General features: G+C 47.7%; 1 protein-coding gene across 1 annotated transcript in view; it reads left to right on the top strand.

The window, feature by feature from the left end:
* DTD1 (D-aminoacyl-tRNA deacylase 1) overlaps nucleotides 1–17,064 on the top strand; it is a 76,688-nt gene extending 59,624 nt beyond the window's left edge. Inside the window, exons 5-6 of the mRNA XM_068987506.1 lie at nucleotides 6,357–6,524; nucleotides 16,535–17,064. Coding sequence (XP_068843607.1) covers nucleotides 6,357–6,509 — 153 coding nt within the window. The 3' untranslated portion in view covers nucleotides 6,510–6,524; nucleotides 16,535–17,064. The remainder of the gene's footprint in view (nucleotides 1–6,356; nucleotides 6,525–16,534) is intronic.
* The last annotated feature ends 3,289 nt before the right edge of the window (nucleotides 17,065–20,353 follow it).

Raw genomic sequence — 20,353 nt, forward strand, 5'->3', positions numbered from 1 at the left:
GAAGGGATCCGCCTTTAAAGATGTTTCAGCAGCGAGTGGTGGACCGCCCACCACCATGGCTGTCTCCATCTCTGGTGACTCGGGGCTCCCACATGCCCCAGCCCTCCAGTCAGCTGGCAGAGGTCTCCACCTCTGTCTTGGGTGATGGTTACCCCAGCAGCATCTTGTCCCACCTCTGATCCCAGCCAGGGGATGTCCTGAGTCCTGACCATGCCTTGCTCTCCCTCTCTCGGCTTCTCCTGGCTCAGCCTTGACTTCCTTGGCCTCTCGCTCCTCAGCCTCATCCTCTGCAGCCCTTGACCTTCTGGTTCAGTCGCCTCATGCTGGGGGGGCCTGCACCCTCCCCTGTGAATGTCCTGTAGTGAAGATGAATACAGAGGCAGTGCTGCCCGGAGTGGGCACACCTTCCCCTCCCTCCAGGGACTCCCGGCCCACCCTCAGCTCTGCTTCCATCCAGCCTTCCCCGAACTTGAGGGCCTGTACCCCACCAGCCCACCACACACTGGCCGCCCCGCATTCCCTGGTGCTGGCTGCCTCTGGGGCTGCCCCTTGCTCATGGCCCCCATTTATCAGTGGACAGGCTGGAGCCACACTTGCCTCCCTCACCCTGGCCCACCTCTCCTACTGCCGCTGATGGGCCTTCAGGCCTCTCCCGAGGTCAGTATCAGTGACCTCGAAGCGCTCCTCCAGGTCCTCGTGCTCTGGAGGCTTCCCCATCCTGCTTCCTCTTAGCCTAGTATCCAGTTCACTCACCTTAGGTTTGGTCCTTCTGATTTTTCAGCCACAGGTAGAAGCATCCAGTCACACTGAGGTCCTGCAGTGGCTTTTTGCTGAACCACTAAGGAGCAGGATCTGGGTCAGGGCTGGTTTTGTTTTCATTTGTCAAAAGGAAATGGCCCCAAGGTCCCTGTGTGTCTCCATCTGCGAGGCTGAGTGCAGAGGAGGGTAGCCGCTTGGCCTGCCATGAGCTTCGGGCAGGATGCTCGGGTCGCCAGTGCTGTAAGCGTCTCCACTTCAAAACGGGTTGGTAATAGTTCCTTTCATGCGCACCCAGGGCTGAGAATAGGACCAGGCTGGAGTGGAGATCGCCAGTTATTTGTGTGGTGGACATTTGGCCCAGAAAGCCAGGGCTATGTCTGGTTCTCCCCTGTGTTCCTGGCACCTTGGACAGGGCGTGACATGTAGCCAGTGCTCATAAATTTCTGAACTGAAGCTTATAGATTAAGCAAGAAGGCCACATGACTCGCTGGAGAGAATGTAGAGTTTGGTGTCTAGAGGCCTGGGGTGTGGTCCTGTGTCTGCCTCTTGCATCCTGTGGACGACCCCTGAGCAAGCCTCACCCCCTGAAGGTCCATTTCTCCTTTACTTCGACGGGTGTGTGATGAGATGCTTTGCTGTCAGTTGGTCGTGCTCCAGCCGTTCCCACATGTAGCTGAAACAGTGAGGAACTTAGTGATCCCTGCCCCGCTCCAAGAGGACGGCTGATTCCTCTGGCTTGGCCCTGCCCCTGCCCCTCCTCAGGGCTTCTGTGTCCCCCAGATGCCCCCTTCTCATTCTGAGTACTGCCTCCATTCTGCGAAGTCTCATGCACTTGTGTTTATTTGGGAGCAAAATGGTCCTCTGAAGTCCCCTGGAGCTCCCTTAGGTCCTCGTGACTGTGGCTCAGGCCCATGTGACAGCAGGCTCAGGGCCACTTCTGAGTAGAGGGAAGAGGAGGGACTGGATGGTGACTGTAGCTCAGGCCACCAGTGTGGTTTCTCCAGGGGATGCTGATAAGGACACACCTGTTAGTGGGCTGTTCAGAGCAATTGGGATCAATTGGGCAGAGGTGCAAAGCCAGGAGCCTACCCTTGCCTAGACGCATGCTTGAAAACAGAATGTGACTGCCCTGGTAGAGCTTAGGGAGCTTGTCCTCTATGGTGTGGCCGCAGTCTCTACCCTGCCCTGATGTCTCATGTGTGGTCACTTCACTCATTCTCTTGCCTGGTGCCTCAGATCATGATCACGTTTGCGGGCCCTGTGATGAAGCATTGTGACCTTTGTGTTCAACCAGCTTATTTGTATGTGAGGCACTTAGAGCATGATCATCTTGATTAAAAAGAAAGCTTTCTTTTGTCAGTGGATTTAAGCGTGAGTCAGGAAGGTTTGGGTCTAGATAGTCCAATCCTCTATTCTTTGCTACAGAGGTGCGGCGTAAGAGGAATGGGCCGACCTCGGGACGGTTACCTGGCCCCTGGGGGTGTCTTGGAAGGTTTGGGTTTCACTTTGAGACACTAGAGCCTGTATGGTTTGCAAACCGCTTTGCAATATGGACCCTCTCAGATGACTGAAAAAAAAAAAAAAGGCAAACAGGGCTTCCCTGACGGCCCAGTGGTTAAGAATCCACCTGCTAATGCAAGGGACGCAGGTTTCATCCCTGGTCTGAGAAGATCCCACATGCCACGGGGCAGCTAAGCCAATGCACCGCAACTGCTGAGCCCGTGAACTGCAGCTGCTGCAGCGTGCATGCCTGGAGCCTGTGCTCTGCAGCAAGGGAAGCCACTGTACACAGCCAAGAGTCCCCCTCAACTCAACCAGAGAACCCCCACCAGAAACGAAGATCCAGCACAGCCAAAAATAAAATAGAAACTCTTTAAAAATGAAAAAACACAGAAACAAAAAGCAAAAGCCCTCCATCGCGCTGTTGTAGGTTGTGTCCCCACAGACCTGTCGTGGTTTATATTTTCCTTGACGTTTGTGTCCTGATTAACTTGAAAGCCATGGCGTGCTATAGGAGTCTGTACGCAGCACCCTTTTCTTCTTTTTCTTTCTCATTTGTTTCCTCAAAAAAAAAAAAAAAATCCAGTGCTTTCTTGCCTTGAGATGTAAATTCCACATTCTGGCTGCATTGGATTCCAAGTTTTTCCAAGAAAAGGCTTAAATTTATTAGGTTAGTTCACAATGTTCTCACAGAGAACTTTTACTCTGAGGCATGGAGCCATGTGTGGTCGGGGTTGTTTTAAAATAAATAATGAAAGAGTCAGCATCACATCCTTTACAGAAAGTCGGGCTGTGCCTGTTGCTTCAGTAATTGTCACACGTGATCCACAAGCTTGGTCCAGGGCGGCGGGCACAGGACTAGGGTGGAAGGTCAAGCGGATGCTCCCGCATTTTTGCTCGGCGTCGATGGCACCCCTGGGTCAGTGCAGAATTGAATGGGTGATGTGGGGACCTGAGGACCCTTAGGAAGCCTGCTTCTACTGGGAATTGTTCCCTGTCATCCAGCCAAGATCTGGTTTCTCCACAGTGTTAAAGAGTGGGAGGCAGATAACAGGATCACAAACAAGCCTTTGTATATAATGGACTCTCAGCATCGCAGAGCCTTGGTCTGCTTGTGTCACAGGAGATGGCCACATTGTTTTATATTTACTGCTAAAGAGGGGAACCAAAACCAAGAGGTCCTCTTTGGGGAATAAAAATCATGCTTTCTCAGAGGCTAGCTTGGAACATATTCACAGTTATATAGGTATGTATAAGTATCCATCTGCCTGCAGACATGTATATGTAGAGCACACACTTGTCAACGTGCGTACAGACACTGATGTGAATATAAACTGCTGGCAGAGGCTTATCACAGTTCACTGCTGAATGTTGATTTCTGGATGTTTGGATTCCATAACCTAAGGACATGAAAAATAAAAAAGGAAGGGGGTCCCATATGGATTGCCAACATCATGTTTTCTAAGGTCGTTAAACATTTTTTTGGTGGTGGATGGTAATTAGACTTACTGTGATGATCATTTTGCACTATATACAAATACAGAATCACATTGTACACCTGAAACTGATATAATGTTATATGTCAATTATGTCTCAGTAAAAATTATTTTAGTTGTAAGATACACACAACATAAAATTTAACATCCTGCCCATTTTAAAGTGTATAGTTCAGTATGGTTATATACATTCATATTGTGCATCCAAGATCATTTTACAGGAAAAAGAACCAGACAGATGGGCCCCATTTCCTGTCCTAATCATTTCATAGAGGAAAGAGCACCAAAAGAGAAACGAGGAAGGAAGGCTGGCATCTTGTGTGTGTATGCGTGTGTGCACACGCCTAGTTAGTTGTGTTTGACTTTTCTGACCCTCTGGACTGTAGCCCACCAGGCTCCCTCTGTCCATGGAATTTTCTAGGCAAGAATACTGGAATGGGTTGCCTTTTCCTTCTCCAGGGGATCTTCCTGACCCAGGGATCAAACCCATGTCTCCTTCATTGGCAGGCCGATTCTTTACCCATTGAGCCTCTGGGGAAGCCCAGATGGCATCTTGATGAAGGATGTTCCTCCCGCGTCAGTGGTAGAAAAGCACAGAGAAAAAAATAATCATTTATGGAAACATAGTGCAGAGGGACAGAGAGCAAGGAGCTATGTGTAGCCTTTACTCAGGTGTGTAAAATGCTAACCTTGTTTTGGCATTATACCTAAAACTAATATAATGTCTGCCAATTATATCTTAATAATAATAAAAAATACTTGCTTGTGTCTTCTCTGCCTGAAACCATCCTGCTCACAGCATCTGTCCTTGAGCTCTTTGTTACCAGGCCACGGCAGGTCATAGAGCTCGGGCTGGAGGAGCTCAGCGTGGCTTCTAAGCACATAGCTCAGTGGTGGTATTTCTTCACCGTCAGACTTTGCAGATGAAGGAAGCCATGTGTTCATTTATGTCCTTGCATGAATCTTATCAGTCCTGGTCTGAGTGCCAGTAGCAAGCATTTCATGTCTGGCAGTGGTCAGCAGCCCTGTTCTAGAGCTGGTTTTGTTTTTATAAAAGTTAAGCCAACGATTACAGTCGGAGCCTGTATGTATTCATTCTACTGTGATACCACGCTCTACTCTTTCTCCCCAAAGTTAACTAGTGAACTGACTTTGGTTTGTACTCTCCAAGCCCCTCTTACATCTGCTGAAATCCTGCCATTAAGGCTTCTGAAACTGACATTGGTTTGTATTGACTATAAACTGGGTTTAAAGACTTATCTGTGTTGATTTGTGTCCATCTGCTCTAGAGATCACTCTATATGACTGTGCCACGTTCTAATTATCTGTCTTCCTGTTGGTGGACATCTGGGTTGTTTCTGGGTTCTTGCTGATACATTAATACCACAGTGCACATGCCAGGGAGCCTTTCCTGTGCACACGAGAGGGAGTTTATCCCAGAGAGCTTTCTGGGAAGAGTCACCAGGTCAAAGGGGAAGAGAAGCCTTTGTTCACAAAATTGAATTCCCTGCTTAACCAACCCGGCTATTTACTGCAGTTGTTCAGGCACCTGGAGTGGGAGTAGGGGGAGAGAGAATATTAAGTCAACCAGTACTAAATTTGGTTTTCTGGACCAAATTGAAAGCTGCTGATTGTTGATCTGTCTAAAGGTTTAGCTCAGAGTCTAAGAATAGTAAAGCAAGTATCTGGCAGGTTGCTTACAGTGACTTTTCTTCATGTCTCTGGGCTTGGGACAGAGACCAGTGGGGAGCAGCCAGCCCTTCAGTTCCCCCTTTTCCATGTGAACAGCAAAATGTTTGCAGACTTGGCCTGGGAAGCTGTGAACCTGGGTGTTGCCGTCTGTCAGGCTGAAAATCCTCTGGCCACAGCTTGGTCCATCTCCTCAGATGAGTTTCTTTCAGCACGCCTTTCTGGAGTGCTGGGTGTTGCTCAAGAGTTTCAGCAGATCTGTCTTCCCACTGTCTGGTTGTGGTCTCTGAACAAGCCGGGGAGGCACCCAGAAGGGCAGAAGTGGCCTCGGGTGGCCTCAGGTGGCCTGGGGGACATGTGCAAGGGCCCCGTGGCAGCATCTCTAGGTAGCCGCCATGCAGCCTGCTGCGAACAACAGGGCCTGGACCACGGATGAGTCTCAGGACAAACCGAGAGCCAAGGGGATGTCTACATGCTTTGTGTCACAGCTTCTCTTACCTTCAGCAAATAGGAGAGTGAGCTTATCTAAAGAGCTTACCACTCTTTAACAACCTGCCTGTGAGAAAAAGCTATAGAGCCATGAAAGAAAAAAATAGCTAAACTGTAAACTAGACTAAAAGCCTTTCCTGCTCAGCTTGTCAGAGCAGCCTATGAGTGGACCCTTCCCACACACCTCGGGACAGGCTGAGCTGTGGGGAGGGTCTGACGGAGATCACACACCTGATGCATCTGGTGTCAGATGGATGGACAGTGGCTATGGGATCTGGTGTGTCAGAGCCAATGCGATACCCCACATTATCAGATAGAAATCATTGCCCGTGGTTGCTGCGTGTGAGGTCATTGGTGTTTTGGACATACAGGTATGAGTTTACATTTGTAAAATAATTCTTTCTTTCTTTTTTTAATAACCAGCTGTCAAAGCTTGAAAAGCAGCAGCAGAGGAAAGAAAAAACCAGAGCCAAAGGGCCTTCTGAGTCAAGCAAAGAGAGAAGCGCTCCCCGCAAGGAAGACCGCAGCGCCAGCAGTGGGGCCGAGGGGGACGTGTCCTCGGAGCGGGAGCCATAGGTGGGCTGGACGCAGGTAGGGTGGCCTCCTCGGGCTGCGTGGTCTTCTTATGTGGGGGCACTGGTCAAGGATGGAGGATGGGATAGCTTGGGGCAGTTTGCTTTATGGACGTTTGCTTGTGGTCGCCTTAAATCCTGCTGCCCTCCAGGATGGAGAGAAGAGCTGAGATGCACCCACATCAGCTGACCGCTGCGGTTCTTAATGCTACTAGAGTGTTCCAGACTTGAGCTCCCACTTCCACACTTTCCTCTTGGGAGCTTTCTGTGTGGGGGAGTTGCAGCCAGCACCCTGTGCAGCCTCTCACCTGTCGTCCTTCACTGCACCCTCCTGGCACTGCCCGCTCATGTTCCAGGGAGTTCCCTGTAGCTTTGGGTCCAACTCCCTGCCTAAAGGTCATGGGCTCGATGTCCCTGCTGCCTGATGGCCCTTGGCTCAGCTTGATTCCCTGTGAACACGTCACTTGCCAGCATTCACTGGTGCAGGGAGAAGCATGGGAACCGTCTGGCCACGTCAGCCAGCACACTGGCGTGGGGGTGTGGAGGGATGCGAGTGAGACTCCAGGGAATGAGGGGTTGAGGGGCAGGACCTTGAGGGGCTGGTGGAAATGGGGCAAAGGGGGCAAGGGCACGAGCTGCCCAGCTAAGAGGAGAGCAGGTGTGTGTGTTGGGGCGGCCTGGACAGGTGGGCAGAGGCTGGAGAGCAGGCACATCGGCTGCTATTGGATGCTTGTCTGAGGCAGGGGCCCAGAACAACCCAGGCCATGCTGAGTCTGGGGGGCGGGTCTGAGCCACCTGGGTTCTGTCCTGGTGCCCCAGGCGGGCTCTGAGAGCTGTCGGGTGCACAAGGGACACAGGTTCCAGTTAAGAAAGGTGACCCAGCAGGCCTAGGGAGTGGGCTGGAGGTGACAGGCCAGTGGGGAGGCAGCCGCAGAATGCACGGGATCAAGGGCTGGGTGTGCGGTTCGGAGCCTTTGGCCTGTAAACTGTGGTGCAGATCAAGTCCGCCTGTGGGTTCACCCTGCAGATGCCACATAGTGAGAGAACACCTGGGACATGGCTTCTGCCTCTGGAGTGGGGTGCCTGGGGTCTGCCTGTGGAATGTCTGTTAGGATGCCCGCTGCCAGCACGGAGACAGTGAGCTGAGCCCACGGGTGTGGCCAGGCACTGTGGAGCTGGCTCGTAGACAGGCAGGACGGGGATCTCGGAAGAGGTGGGGCTTGCTAAGCCATGTTGTGAGGGGACCATGTGGGATGGTCAGTTCTGTAGGTCCTGCTGACTTGGCCCAGGCTCGATGTTTTGTTGGAGTGTCACTATGGGGGGAGCCCAGCCACGTCCACTGATCTGGGCTCACATGTGTCACACACTCATGTGAACATGAAGCCAAAGTTGGAAGGGAGTCCCTTCATGCTCGGCCTCATTTGTCAGCATCACAAACCCCACCTTGTTCTGGATCTTGATGCTCTGACCTAAAGCCACTGGTTTTTATTCATGAACTGAACCAGCTGGTATGAGTTTTGTTGTTGTTCAGTCACTCAGTCGTGTCCAACTCTGCGACCCCTATGGACTGCAGCATGCCAGGCTTCCCTGTCCTTCACTATCTCCTGGAGCTTGCTCAAACTCATGTCCATTGGTGATGGACATGGTTGGTGATGACATCCAACCATCTCATCCTCTGTCATCCCCTTCTCCTCCTGCCTTCACTGTTTCCCAGCATCAGGGTCTTCTCCAATGAGTCAGTTCTTCACATCAGGTGGCCAAAGTATTGGAGCTTCAGCTTCGGCATCAGTCCTTCCAGTGAATATTCAGAGTTGATTTCCTTTAGGATTGATTGGTTTGATCTCTTGCCGTCCAAGGGACTCTCAAGAGTTTTCTCCAGCCCCACAGTTCAAAAGCACCAGTTCTTCAGTGCTCAGTCTGCTTTATGGTACTCTCATATCTGTACATGACCACTGGAAAAACCATAGCTTTGACTGTACAGACCTTTGTTGGCAAAGTAATGTCTCTGCTTTTTAATATGCTGTCTAGGTTTGTCATAGCTTTTCTTCTTTAAAAAACACATATCAAGGAGCAAGTGTTTTTTAATTTCATGGCTGCAGTCACCATCTGCAGTGAGTTTGAAGCCCAAGAAAATAAAATCTAGACACTGCTTCCACTTTTTCCCCTTCTATTTGCCACAAAGTGATGGGACCGGATGCTATGATCTTTGTTTCTTGAATACTGCGTTTTAAGCCACCTTTTTCACTGTCCTCAGAAGGGAGTCTTCTGAACCTGAAATTTGGTGTATAAGTAATGTTTGGTATTCATGAGCACACAGTAACCTTTTATGTGGCATATATGTGTAAAACTTCCATTCCCACATCTTCCAAGACCTGATGAGGACTTGATCATCATTGATATGGTCAGTTTTGTTGTCAGAAATACCACTACCACCTCTGACTTACAGACCGTCCAGAAATCCTAAATCCGGGGATGACAGCCACATAAAGGCAGTGTGCAGGGCGGCTCTTGAAGTTAGTTTTCTGATTATGCTAATGAAGTGAGTCCAGCCGTGACTCAGAACTTCCATCAGGTTCTTACCTGCATCCTACCAATTTCCGTGTGACAGTGAGTAAGTTATGTCATTTCTGCTTCCTTGGTTTTTCTTCTGTGAACTAAGTGAGTGGAGTTCAGCGATGGTGGAAAAGGCAGGCAGGCACGAGCCACCACACCCAGCGGATGGGGTGGATGGGGACCCCGTGTGGATAAGACTGCTGTGCAGGGTGCCTCTCGGTCCCCTTGGCAAGATGTGGCCCCCAAGACGTGGCAGAGCCGCTGAGGGGCCGTCTCGCCTGCCCTGGGAAGGTGCAAAGGAGCTGCATTGGGTCCCCTGGGCTGACTGTGGCTCTCAGTGGAGGGGAGGTGAGCCCCAGAGGCTGAGTGGTCAGCTGTGTCCAGGCAGCGAGGTGTCTCACGGCCTCAGCCCTTGACGAGCACTGACAGGCCTCGCAGGTCTCAGCTGTGACTTCCGTCAGGTGTCTGGGTGAGCCTTGAGGGATCTGCGGTGCTAGAGACCAAGGTGTAGCCAAGTTGGCCAGGGTCCCTCAGGACCGTGTGTGGGGCCCAGGTGCTGGCACCGTAGGAGACAGACTCACTGAGCCTTGAGGATCCAGCTGCTGCTGCGCATGGGATGGAGGCTCTTGAGGCAGTGTAGACGGGTCCATGAAGATGTTGAAGCCACATTTATATGAATATAACTGCAGCCGCTGGGTTTTGGGCCAGGAGCCTGAAGTGAAACCTCCTTTGCTGACCATTTAAGATGGGTGTCCAGCTGCAGTTACTCACACCGGAGATGGTGGCAGAGACCCTGTGGCTGGTGCAGGTGTGAATTGAGGGGGGTCCTCTGAGACACCCGCACCAGGCGAAGACCAGGGGGCGCTTCCAGATTTGTAGACCCTACAGGGGTCTCCACAGGTCTATTGGGGGTTTGCTACCTGTGGACCTGTGCTGCCCTTCTGCTGAAATGTGTCATCCCAGCCCCTCCTCCCAGAGCTACCACCCAGTGTCCAGAAGTCTGTAAGAGCTATAGCTGACAGGTGGTGACAGATGGAAGGTGACCTTGCCATCTACCTTACTCTACAGGAAAGCAGTCCCCCCACCTCCCTACAATGAGGGGAGCTGTGGTTTTCATTTGATGTGGGTTTCATTTACTTTTCTTTAAAAACAAGTACCCTCAGGAGCATCACAGGCCTGAAGGGGAGCAGCTCTGAATTTCTGAGGCTTGAGAGAGAAAGAAAAGGCAAGAGAAGATGGAGTGAGAGGCTGCAGGATCTTGGGCAAGTGTTTCTTTGAAAATGAGCCCAAACCCCCTTGGTTCAGAGGACATTCCCAGGGTGTCACCGTCTCTCTGTTATACAGCAGATGTTCCTTCTCTTACCAGATGGACAGGAAACTGCTAAAATCAGCTCCTCTTTTGTCCTCTGTCCTGTTCCTCAAGCTCCTCACTGTGCTGGGAGGATCCAAGGTTTCCTGTGAGGCCACAGCTCAGTTACCCTCTTTCTGGCCCATGGCTAAAGGCATCAGGGCTGCTGCCCATGAAAAAGAGTGTGGTTTCCACTTGCAACCACAGGCTGCAGTGTTCCCTCATTTGAGCATCGACCCAGCTGCCACTGGGAGAGTGTGAGAGAGGCACTCCCTACCAACACCCGCATCTCTGTCCTGAGGTTTCAGCCCTTGAAACCAGACAAGGAAAGTGTTTTGAATGCTGCCATCCTTGTGCTTTTCCAACTTAACCTTTGTCTGCATAGTGAGACGAGTCCTGGCAGAGCACATTTCTTTCTAAGGGGCTAGAGCAGTTGTGTGTGTGTGTGTGTGTTTGTGTATATGCTCTGTAGAAGGCTATCTCGTCACTTTTTGCTGCTGTTTCCCTGGTGAAGGTGGGATCTCTCATTCCTGAACATTACTTTGCTTCCCTGTGTCAGTATTCTTGTCACTTTTTCCATCCCTGTGCTGGTGTTGCACGGTATAAGACACTCTGTGCCTGCGATAGTGTTTTTATTTTATTTTATTTTAACTTTAAACAACCTTTTTCCAGTGGTTTCCCTAGAGTTTGCAGTCTACATTTTTCACTAATCTGAGCCCATCTTCAAACAGCCTGGCCACCTTATTTGCGCTGGTGCCTCATGGAAACGGCTCCCAGACCCTGGCGATGCTGTGTCACTCATGTCACCTTCCATGTGTTCCACAGCCCAGTGCATTGTTACCTATTCAGTTCAGTTCAGTCGCTCAGTCGTGTCCGACTCTTTGCGACCCCACGAATCACAGCACTCCAGGCCGCCCTGTCCATCACCAACTCCCAGAGTTCACTCAGACTCATGTCCATCGAGTCAGTTGTTACCTATTATTATCTTTTAAATACTTTTTTTTTTAGATGAACCAAGGATAAGAAAAAGAACAGATCTGGGGACTTCTCTGGTAGCCCGCTGGGTAGGGCTCTGTGCTCCCACTGCACGGGGCATGGGCTCCATCCCTGGTCAGGGGATACACTTCCTTTCATTATGTGAATCCAGGTTTCTGACCTGTGTCGTGCTCCTTCTGCCTGAGAACTTCCATGAGTGTTTCTTGTGGATCAAACCAAGCTTTCATTTCCCTTTCACTTTTGAAGGATAGTTTTGTTGATATAGAATTCTAGATTGGTGGTGGTTTTCTTGCTTGAACATTTTAGATATCTCATTCCACTCTCCCCTTGCTAGCATAGTCTCTCCTGAGAAGTCCTGTGTAACTCACAGCCTTGTTCTGCTGCAAGTAACATGTGCCTCTCCTCCCACTCCACCCACAGCTTCTTTCAAGATTTTCTCTTCGTTTTTTGCAGTTTACTTATGATCTGCCCCAGTGCGGTTCTTGATGGGTATGCTGAGCTTCCTGGGTCTGTGCTTTGGTGTCTGGGCTGTTCCTGGCCATCATTACTTCTCTGCTTTTTCCACCTTCTCCTCCTGGAATTTGGTTTTGTGTATGTTACCCCTTGTGCACTTTCCCCAAGGTTCTTGGACAGTTAGTTTTTTTCCCCCTACTCCTTTCTCGCTCTCTTGGCAGTTCAGTTTGGAAGTCTGTGTTGACCTTCTTCAAGCCCACTGACTTCTGGGGCTGATGAGCCCACAGGAAGCCCTCTTCCTTTCCTTTTGATCCTTTCTGGAGCTTTTCTGTCTCTGCATACATTACCTGTCTTTTCTTGAGTGTTGTCTACTCTTCCCAGTAGAGCCCTTAACATATTAATCGTAGTTACTTTTCCTTATCTGACAATTCCAGCATCTTGTTTTAAATATCTAAGCCTCATTCTGATGATTGCTTTGGATTTCCTGAACTTCTGGAATCTATAAATGCATGTCTTTCAATACATCTGGGAAGTTTTAAGGAGTGTTTCTTCCAGCGTTATTTTCTGCACTGTTTTCTCTCCTCTTGCTGGGAGGAGGTTATTGGTCCCAAACCACAAGTGTTGTTTTGGCCTTTGTTATACAGGATGCAGATATTACACAGGAGCAGGCATATTATGTCACTTTACTGGCAGGGGGGTTGGATTTACTTCCTTCCCAGGCTTGCACTTTAGTTGCCTTATTTATTAGAAACAAATCAGTAAGACTCTGACCATAATAATGATTCTGCTTATTGCTCAAGTGCAGAGCTAAGCTTACTGATAACCTGGAGTGTGCTAATATAGTCGACACTACTTTCCTGTGGATAATTAAATGCAAATTAATTAAAATTAAAAAAAGTTTAATTTCCTTAGTCACAGTAGCCACATTTCAAGTGCTTAGTGGCTACGTGCAGCTGGTGGCTGCCACGCTGCACAGAGTTGATAGACAACAGTCTGTCACTGCACAAAGTTCTTTTGGGTGGCACTAGCTTAGAGGGATCAAACTAAGGTTTTTGAGACCGTCATCTGAGCCACAAGTATGCATTAGAAATAGGTGGGGTAGAATTTAAGGCAAAAAATAAAAACTAACTGCTGTCAGAGTTTGTTCCTTCCATGATCAGATGACATCAGTTTTATTTTTTCCCTGCTGGGCTTATTAGTTGACACCAAGCTTTCCTTTCTTGGTTAGAAATGACACCATTGTCCCTATGTTCTCAGTGCCAAGCCAGGACCCACAGAACTCATGCACAGGAAGAATGTCTGCTCTGAGAGCCTGCCACAGGCCTTACTGGAGTCCCTAACATGCTAGACAGGCTGCATGAATCCTTCATTGATAACACTGACCTCCTAGTAGCTTGTTTTTCATGGAACAGTCTGCTTTTTCTGTGTCAGTGAGCTCATGTTAGTTTCCAGCCATGACCAGAACTAAATAAAAATAAATGAAACTAGGTTCTTTTGACAGTGGTTTGGAGAGCAGGTCTGTGGTGTGTATGTTCTGACTCTGGCACGCATATCTTCTGGTTGCTCAAAAGCCTTAAAACCAGAAACAGATCAGCTGGAAGTCAGCATCTTTGAGAGACTCAGGGTTTATACAGGCTGTTGAAGGAGCCCTTGCTCCTGACCCTGGACTCTCTCCCACCCCCTAGCGTTTGAAGGCAGTGAAGAAGAACCACCCCAGCAACTTCTTTCATAAGGTCTATGGCTTCTAAGTTTACAAAGTTGGAGACATACTGTAGGTATAATGTGACCTGTGTTTACCATCAAGCAGAATATCATGAGCACTTTCTGGATCATTTATTCTTGTGTAGCAAACCATATTTTCATCTGCACATTGGATGCTTGAAGCATAAATTTATTATCACAGTTCATTAAAATGTAAAATATTTAATGGTAGTGAATGTAAAATAATAATGTATTCAAACAGGATCCCAAAGCTCATTTTAGGTTCAAAAACAAAGGTTTTAATCTATGCCAAGAAGGTGGAGTTCCCCAAAGATGGGACATGGAAACTAGTTTCAGGATTTCAGTTACTAGTATTGCAGGTGAGAAAAGAGGTACTGGAAGGCCCAGGCTTTTAAGTTTGGGTTAATATCTTGATTGAAATATAGGAGCAAGTGGGTTACTTTTCTTGACTATAAAATAGAAGTATTATGGTCTCTGGGAATTAAGTTATGTATTACCTTTGTGGTTTCTCAGATATTGGTTACGATGTAGTGCAGAACTGTGGCAGGTGGGTTTCAGAGCACGAGGGTAGACCTGGAGGAAATTTTGATTCCTCTTGTGTGTCCAGATAGACCTAAAGAACTTGGACAAGCTGTAGTTCAAACAAGCCTTCCCCATGTGGGCCTGTGAACTTCAGTGTCAAGCTGGGCTCTGGAATGGAAGGCTGATAATTCCATTGAGACATCTGCTCATAATATGACCCTTTCCTAAGAGTGTGACCTGTGTTGAGTACATCTGCTGGAAGCATGTTCACAGATGTGGCATCTCCATGTGTAAACTACTGTACTTTTGCTTTTACTGAAGTTCATCCAATTAATTTAGATCTCAGGGGATAGAAACTGCTCTGTTAAGTCTGGGATTTAGTTAAACTTGGATGACAAATGAAGAAGCAACAGTCAGAACTGGACATGGAACAACAGACTGGTTCCAAATCGGGAAAGGAGTACGTCAAGGCTGTATATTGTCACCTTGCTTATTTAACTTCTATGCAGAATACATCATGAGAAATGCCAGGCTGGATGAAGCACACACTGGAATCAAGATTGCCAGGAGAAATATCAGTAACCTCAGATACACAGATGACACCACCCTTATGGCAGAAAGTGAAGAACTAAAGAACCTCTTGATGAAAGTGAAAGAGGAGAGTGAAAAAGTTGGCTTAAAACTCAACATTCAGAAAACTAAGATTATGGCATCCAGTCCCATCAGTTCATGGCAAATAGATGGGAAAACAATGGAAACAGTGAGAGACTTTGTTTTTTGGGGCTCCAGAATCACTGCAGATAGTGACTGCAGCCATGAAATTAAAAGACACTTGCTCCTTGGAAGAAAAGCTATGACCAACCTAAGCAGTATATTAAAAAGCAGAGACATTACTTTGCCAACAAAGGTCCATCTAGTCAAAGCTATGGTTTTTCCAGGAGTCATGTATAGATGTGAGAGTTGGACTATGAAGAAAACTTTATAAAGTCTTCGGTGCTTTATAAAGAGCACCGAAGAATTGATGCTTTTGAACTGTGGCGCTGGAGAAGACTCTTAAGAGTCCCTTGGACTGCAAGGAGATCCAGCCAGTCAATCCTAAAGGAAATCAGTCCTGAATAGTCATTGGAAGGATTGATGCTGAAGCTGAAACTCCAATACTTTGGCCACCTAATGCAAAGAACTGACTCATTTGAAAGACCGTGATGCTGGGAAAGATTGAAGGCAGGAGGAGAGGGGACAACAGAGGCTGAAATGGCTGGATGGCATCATCGACTCAATGGACATGAGTTTGAGCAAGCTCCAGGAGTTGGTGAGGGACGGGGAGGCCTGGAGTGCTACAGTCCATGGGGTCGCAAAGAGTTAGGCACGACTGAGCGACTGAACTGAACTAAACTGGATGACAAATGCTTGCCATATCAGTCTTGGCATGACCATCTGGCTTTTGTTGTAGGCTCAGAATTGCAAAAGGAAATTCTAAGAATTGCCAAGGAAGACACTTGGGCATTCTATACTAAAGAACCTACCCTCCTTTGAGCAATATAAAAAATATCCCAAGAACAAGCATTTAGTTTGTACCCTATTCCTATGCTTTCTTTAGGCTCCCAATCCCTCTGCCTCCCTCATTGTTAAAAGTATTTGGAAATAAGCCTTGTATTTTTTTCAAGAGATTTGTCCATTTTATCCATGTCTAATTTGTGGGCATAAAGTCGCGATACATCCTTTTTATTCTTTTAATGTCTGTAAATGTTCTGCTGTTGCCTCTTTGATTCCTGATACTCATAACTTGTTTCTTCTCTTTTTTTCTTGATAAGTCTAGCAAGAAGTATATTAGTTTTATTCATCTTTTTTAAAAATTTTCTCTTTTGCTTTTCTGTTTGAAATTTCATTACTTCCTGCTCTTGTTATTCCCCTTCTCCTGCTTGTTTTGGGTTTACTTTGCTTTTATTCTTTTAATTCCTTAAGATGGAAACTCCAATTATTGACTTGAAAGCTTTCTTATTTTCTAATGTAATAAGCATTTGATACTATGAATTTTCCTCTAATCACTGCTATAGATGAATATCACAAATTTTTATTGTTGTATTTTCACTCACTTTCAAATGTTTTCTGATTTGCCATGTGACTTTCCTTGGATACAAAGACCATTCAGAAGTATGTTGTTTAATTCCCAGATACTTGGTTGGTGTCTTTTTGAGCTCTTAAGGATGAAGTTCTGATAAATTGGCATCTCTTTGGTGAGAGGTATTAGGATTGATACATGACAATCCATTTCTCACAGTAAGGTGGAAAAAACCACTATCGTTCTCTTGTTGTTGTATAAACTTGAAAGGATATCTCCAGCTGTTTTTGTTATGCTTGGTCATGTATTTTAATATGATTTGAAAGCAAATTTTGGGACCTTTCTGAGTAATATGTCTTATCTTTGTTCTTTTTAGTGCATTATCATTGGGCAGAACTGGATCCTGAAAAATTCATGAAAGATGCTAGGCACCTATACTACTTTAAAGACTTGGACCTGAATCCTGAAAAGGAAGATGGAAATAAGAAACTGGGAACCTACAAAAACACACACAAAAAACCCACCAAAGGAGCGTTAACCATTTTTTGTTGCTGCTGTGGCTTAATAGAGGAGATGGGTGCTGCCAGGGTGGGGAAGATGCCCCATGCACAGGGCAGCAAGAAACACACCCAAGGGTCCCCTCAGGAAGGCCACGTTGGTTCCTCTGATTCTAGGCTTGCTTTTGGAACAGGCTGGCCCAACATCACTTGTCATCGAGTCCTCCTTTCACCCTGTGGTGTATTTCTGAGTGTCCATGATGGGTCCCAAATGCGGTCACACTGTCCATGTTTTTCCCAACACTGGCTAGGCCAGGGCTCATGTTAGGATGTAAAGAGAACAGTCGTCCATGATAATACATTATGTGAGACCTTTGCATCTTATAAATTTTCTCTTTTTTTCTAAAAAGAAATAAACTCCAAAGCTCAACAAACCACTTTATTCTTAGCCAAATTCTGCTATGTTTCTTCTTAAGGATTGTGTTTATAGAAATATGACGTGTCTGACCCTTCTGCATATACATACATGTCTTTTCAGATAACCTTTTTGTAGGGGGCCTTCCCTCAGGGTCCACACAGGCTTCTGCTTCTATGGTGAGAGCCTGTCTGTAGTGATTTATAGTTGGTGCCATTTTCCCTGGACACTAAGTAGCAGGAAAGGGTAATGTGCCTGTGAAGGAAATCCTCTTCAGAAAGGCCAGGTGACTGACACCATGTGCATGCTGCTCTGTATCTGGTTTATCCACCTCTGGGATGTAGCAGGGGGAAGCCCCACCACGCCAGACCACACAGATGACCTTTTCCCAGGAGCCACATGGCTGTCTGGGTGTACAAGTCCCCATAGCAGTGTGAAGGAAGAACCATGTCTGGTAAAGTGTTTCTCAGTTAAGTGTGATCTAGTGGTACAACAATAGTGATCATTTTTAGACATTATATGATATCAATAATAATATATTACCATACATAATATACATTTATATAGCATATCTGTAATATACTAATGCTTATATAGTTATCCTCTCTTGAAATACTTCTTGCCTAAGTATAGAAGAGGCATCCTTATTTGGCATTTTGGTGATGCTGAAACTTTTCTAAAAGCTCATGGCACCTGGTATTCCCAGGCAATCTCCCATCCAAGTCTTAACCAAGCCCGACTCTGCTTGGCTTCTGAGATCAGATGAGATGAGTTGCACTTAGGACGATGAGGCCATAGATGGGTAATGCTGACACTCTGTGACTTTATAATAATTTCTCAGCTCCTGTACTCTGATCCAGTTGTCTGCTTTGAATAAGAACATAGCTGGAAAATATGAGGGGGGAGAAAAGCTCAGATCACATCTCCTCCGTACATTCAAGTACTTGGAACACAGAGTTGGAAAGGGGCTTGCTGAATTGCTTTATTCTGACCCAATGCAGATTGTTCAGTATCCAGATGGTCCATTTGAGTCTGCATTGGTGTAAACCTCTTGGTTTGAAATCCTGGTGACCCAGATGCAGTTTGTGGTCATTCCTCCAGCCCACAGGCATTGAGGTCCAGGAAACTGTCCTGTTTCTCTTGTCTAAGTCGGCTTTTACAGAGTGAATCTCCAGTTTTGTAGACTCGGTTGTAGGGCCGTGGACTTGCTGAACAGATCTGTCAGGGGTTTCCTGCCATAGCATTTGATCACCAGCACCTCATGCTGAGTGAAGAGCTGCAGCCTGTATGTACAGACAGAAGAGCCTGTGTGCCTGACATATAGATGGTGATGAAACACGAGGCTCATTGCTCACAACCCAGTTCCCGGATCCCACCTCAGAGGAGCTCAGACAAACCTGAGTGTGAGCAGTAGCATGTGGTCAAGTCGATGAAAGATCTGAAAACCATAAAGGGAGATGAGCCGAAGGGGCAAAAACCAAGACTCTGAATATCTGAAGGATGTGAAAGAGATGCTGAGTCAGAAACAAAAGTGGAACAAGGGTTTTAAGTGTCATTAACACAGATGCTGCCTTGATGGCTGCAGCCACACCATGCAGCGGGGGGTGGCGATGCTGGGAGCCTAGAGCAGAAGTTCTGAGCCTGCTTGTGTGGGGGAAGAGCTTTGTTTGTTTTCATCACAGTCCAGGACCAGAGTACGTGCTCCAGTCCCTTATGTAAGATGATGTGGGACAGTCGGTCCTCTGCGCAGTGGTCATCCTCAGATATGGAGAGCCAGCTGTGTTTTTAAACATCTCCCCTCCCTCACAGTGTGCAGGGAAGATGGTAGATGTCAGAAAATGTTTGCTGCTTTTGTAGCATCAGGTGGAAGAGTGCTTTTCCATCATCTTGGAAGGTCGCTTTCAACTCCAGGCAGCAGCAGAGGTGCGTGTACACACTTAATGGCTAGCTGGAGGGTCAGGTCTGACCGCAAGGCGAGGTTAGGATGGAAACATGAAAGCTCAGGAAGAAACCCCACGACATCCTCAACTGCCTCAGAGAGGCTGTTCATCCCTGCCTTCCCCAGGCGCCTACTCTCCTGCTGAAGGTCATTTCCAACTCTTACTGTGAGACAAGTGGCTAAAATTAGATTCTAGGGGCAGCTCTGCTTACAGAGTGTAAAACCCAGTCTTCATGTCCCTCCCAACCTGTCCGACTCCTCCTCACTGCTTATTTATCAAACTTGCTGTTTATTGGCCACTAAAGCATGGTTTGACTGAGGATGGGAGAGAATCGTACCATGTACGGCTTTCCTGAGAGGTCTTGGCAAACTGTGGGCCTGGGACTTTAAACAGAGCGCTGCCTGGTGCCACTGGGTAGCAGGGGCCGTTTAATCTTGCCTTCCGTGATTTACTTTATAGGAGACAGACCTCTTCTGGTGACACAAACACAGACCAAAAACAGACACTTCCTGAGTGGAGGTGGGCGCCGAGCACCAGAGAGAGCAGAGAAGCCACGCCAAGGTCACGCAGCAGCTCACTTCAAGTCTGTTGAGATCAGGCCATCCCTGCCCAGAGGCCTTGGTCTCTCCCATGGGCAGAGCTGCACTCGTTCTCAAGGGCACAGCAGGCACCCTGTGCGTTGGAAGCTACTTTCCTGCAGTGGCCGCATCTCTTCTGTGGCTCGCACCAGCCCGCAGGCAACTAAAGCCCCACGTTTGTCCTGTGTGACCAGAGTCTGGCCAGTGGAAGGTACCCAGTGAAGAACTTAATCGTGTTCCTGTTGGGCTCAGGCCTCTTGGGCTTCCGTGTCATCCTGGCTCCTCCTCCAGCTCCGTGTTATCCTCAGATGAGGTTTTCTGTCTTTCTCCAGGTCCTGGCTGAACAAGCTGCACAGCGCAGAGTCGGCACCCTGTTAGGGATCTTAGCAGGTCAATAGATGCATCCATCATGTTCTCACTCACCCCACTATCCTTCTCCCCGTGTCACCACTCTTGCCAAAGTCAAGCAACTCTGTTTTCAGAGTAATTTGGTGATTAATCCCTTGATTCTGTCAAACAGTATTAGTGCAGCATCACTATGTTACAGCATGACCGATTCAATGGACATGAACTTGGGCAAACTCCAGGAGATGGTGATGGACAGGGAGGCCTGGCATGCTGCCATCCATGGAGTCACAAAGCAACTGAACAACAACTGTGTTACTTGTGAACCCATGCTGACTTCCGACCAGTGCTGTGCTGTTCCACAGGCCCCCAACATAACTTCTTCATCGTCATCCGTTCTAGAATGTTTTCAGATGATAC

Source organism: Capricornis sumatraensis, chromosome 15 (assembly GCF_032405125.1).
Source record: "Capricornis sumatraensis isolate serow.1 chromosome 15, serow.2, whole genome shotgun sequence".
Lineage (NCBI taxonomy): Eukaryota > Metazoa > Chordata > Mammalia > Artiodactyla > Bovidae > Capricornis > Capricornis sumatraensis.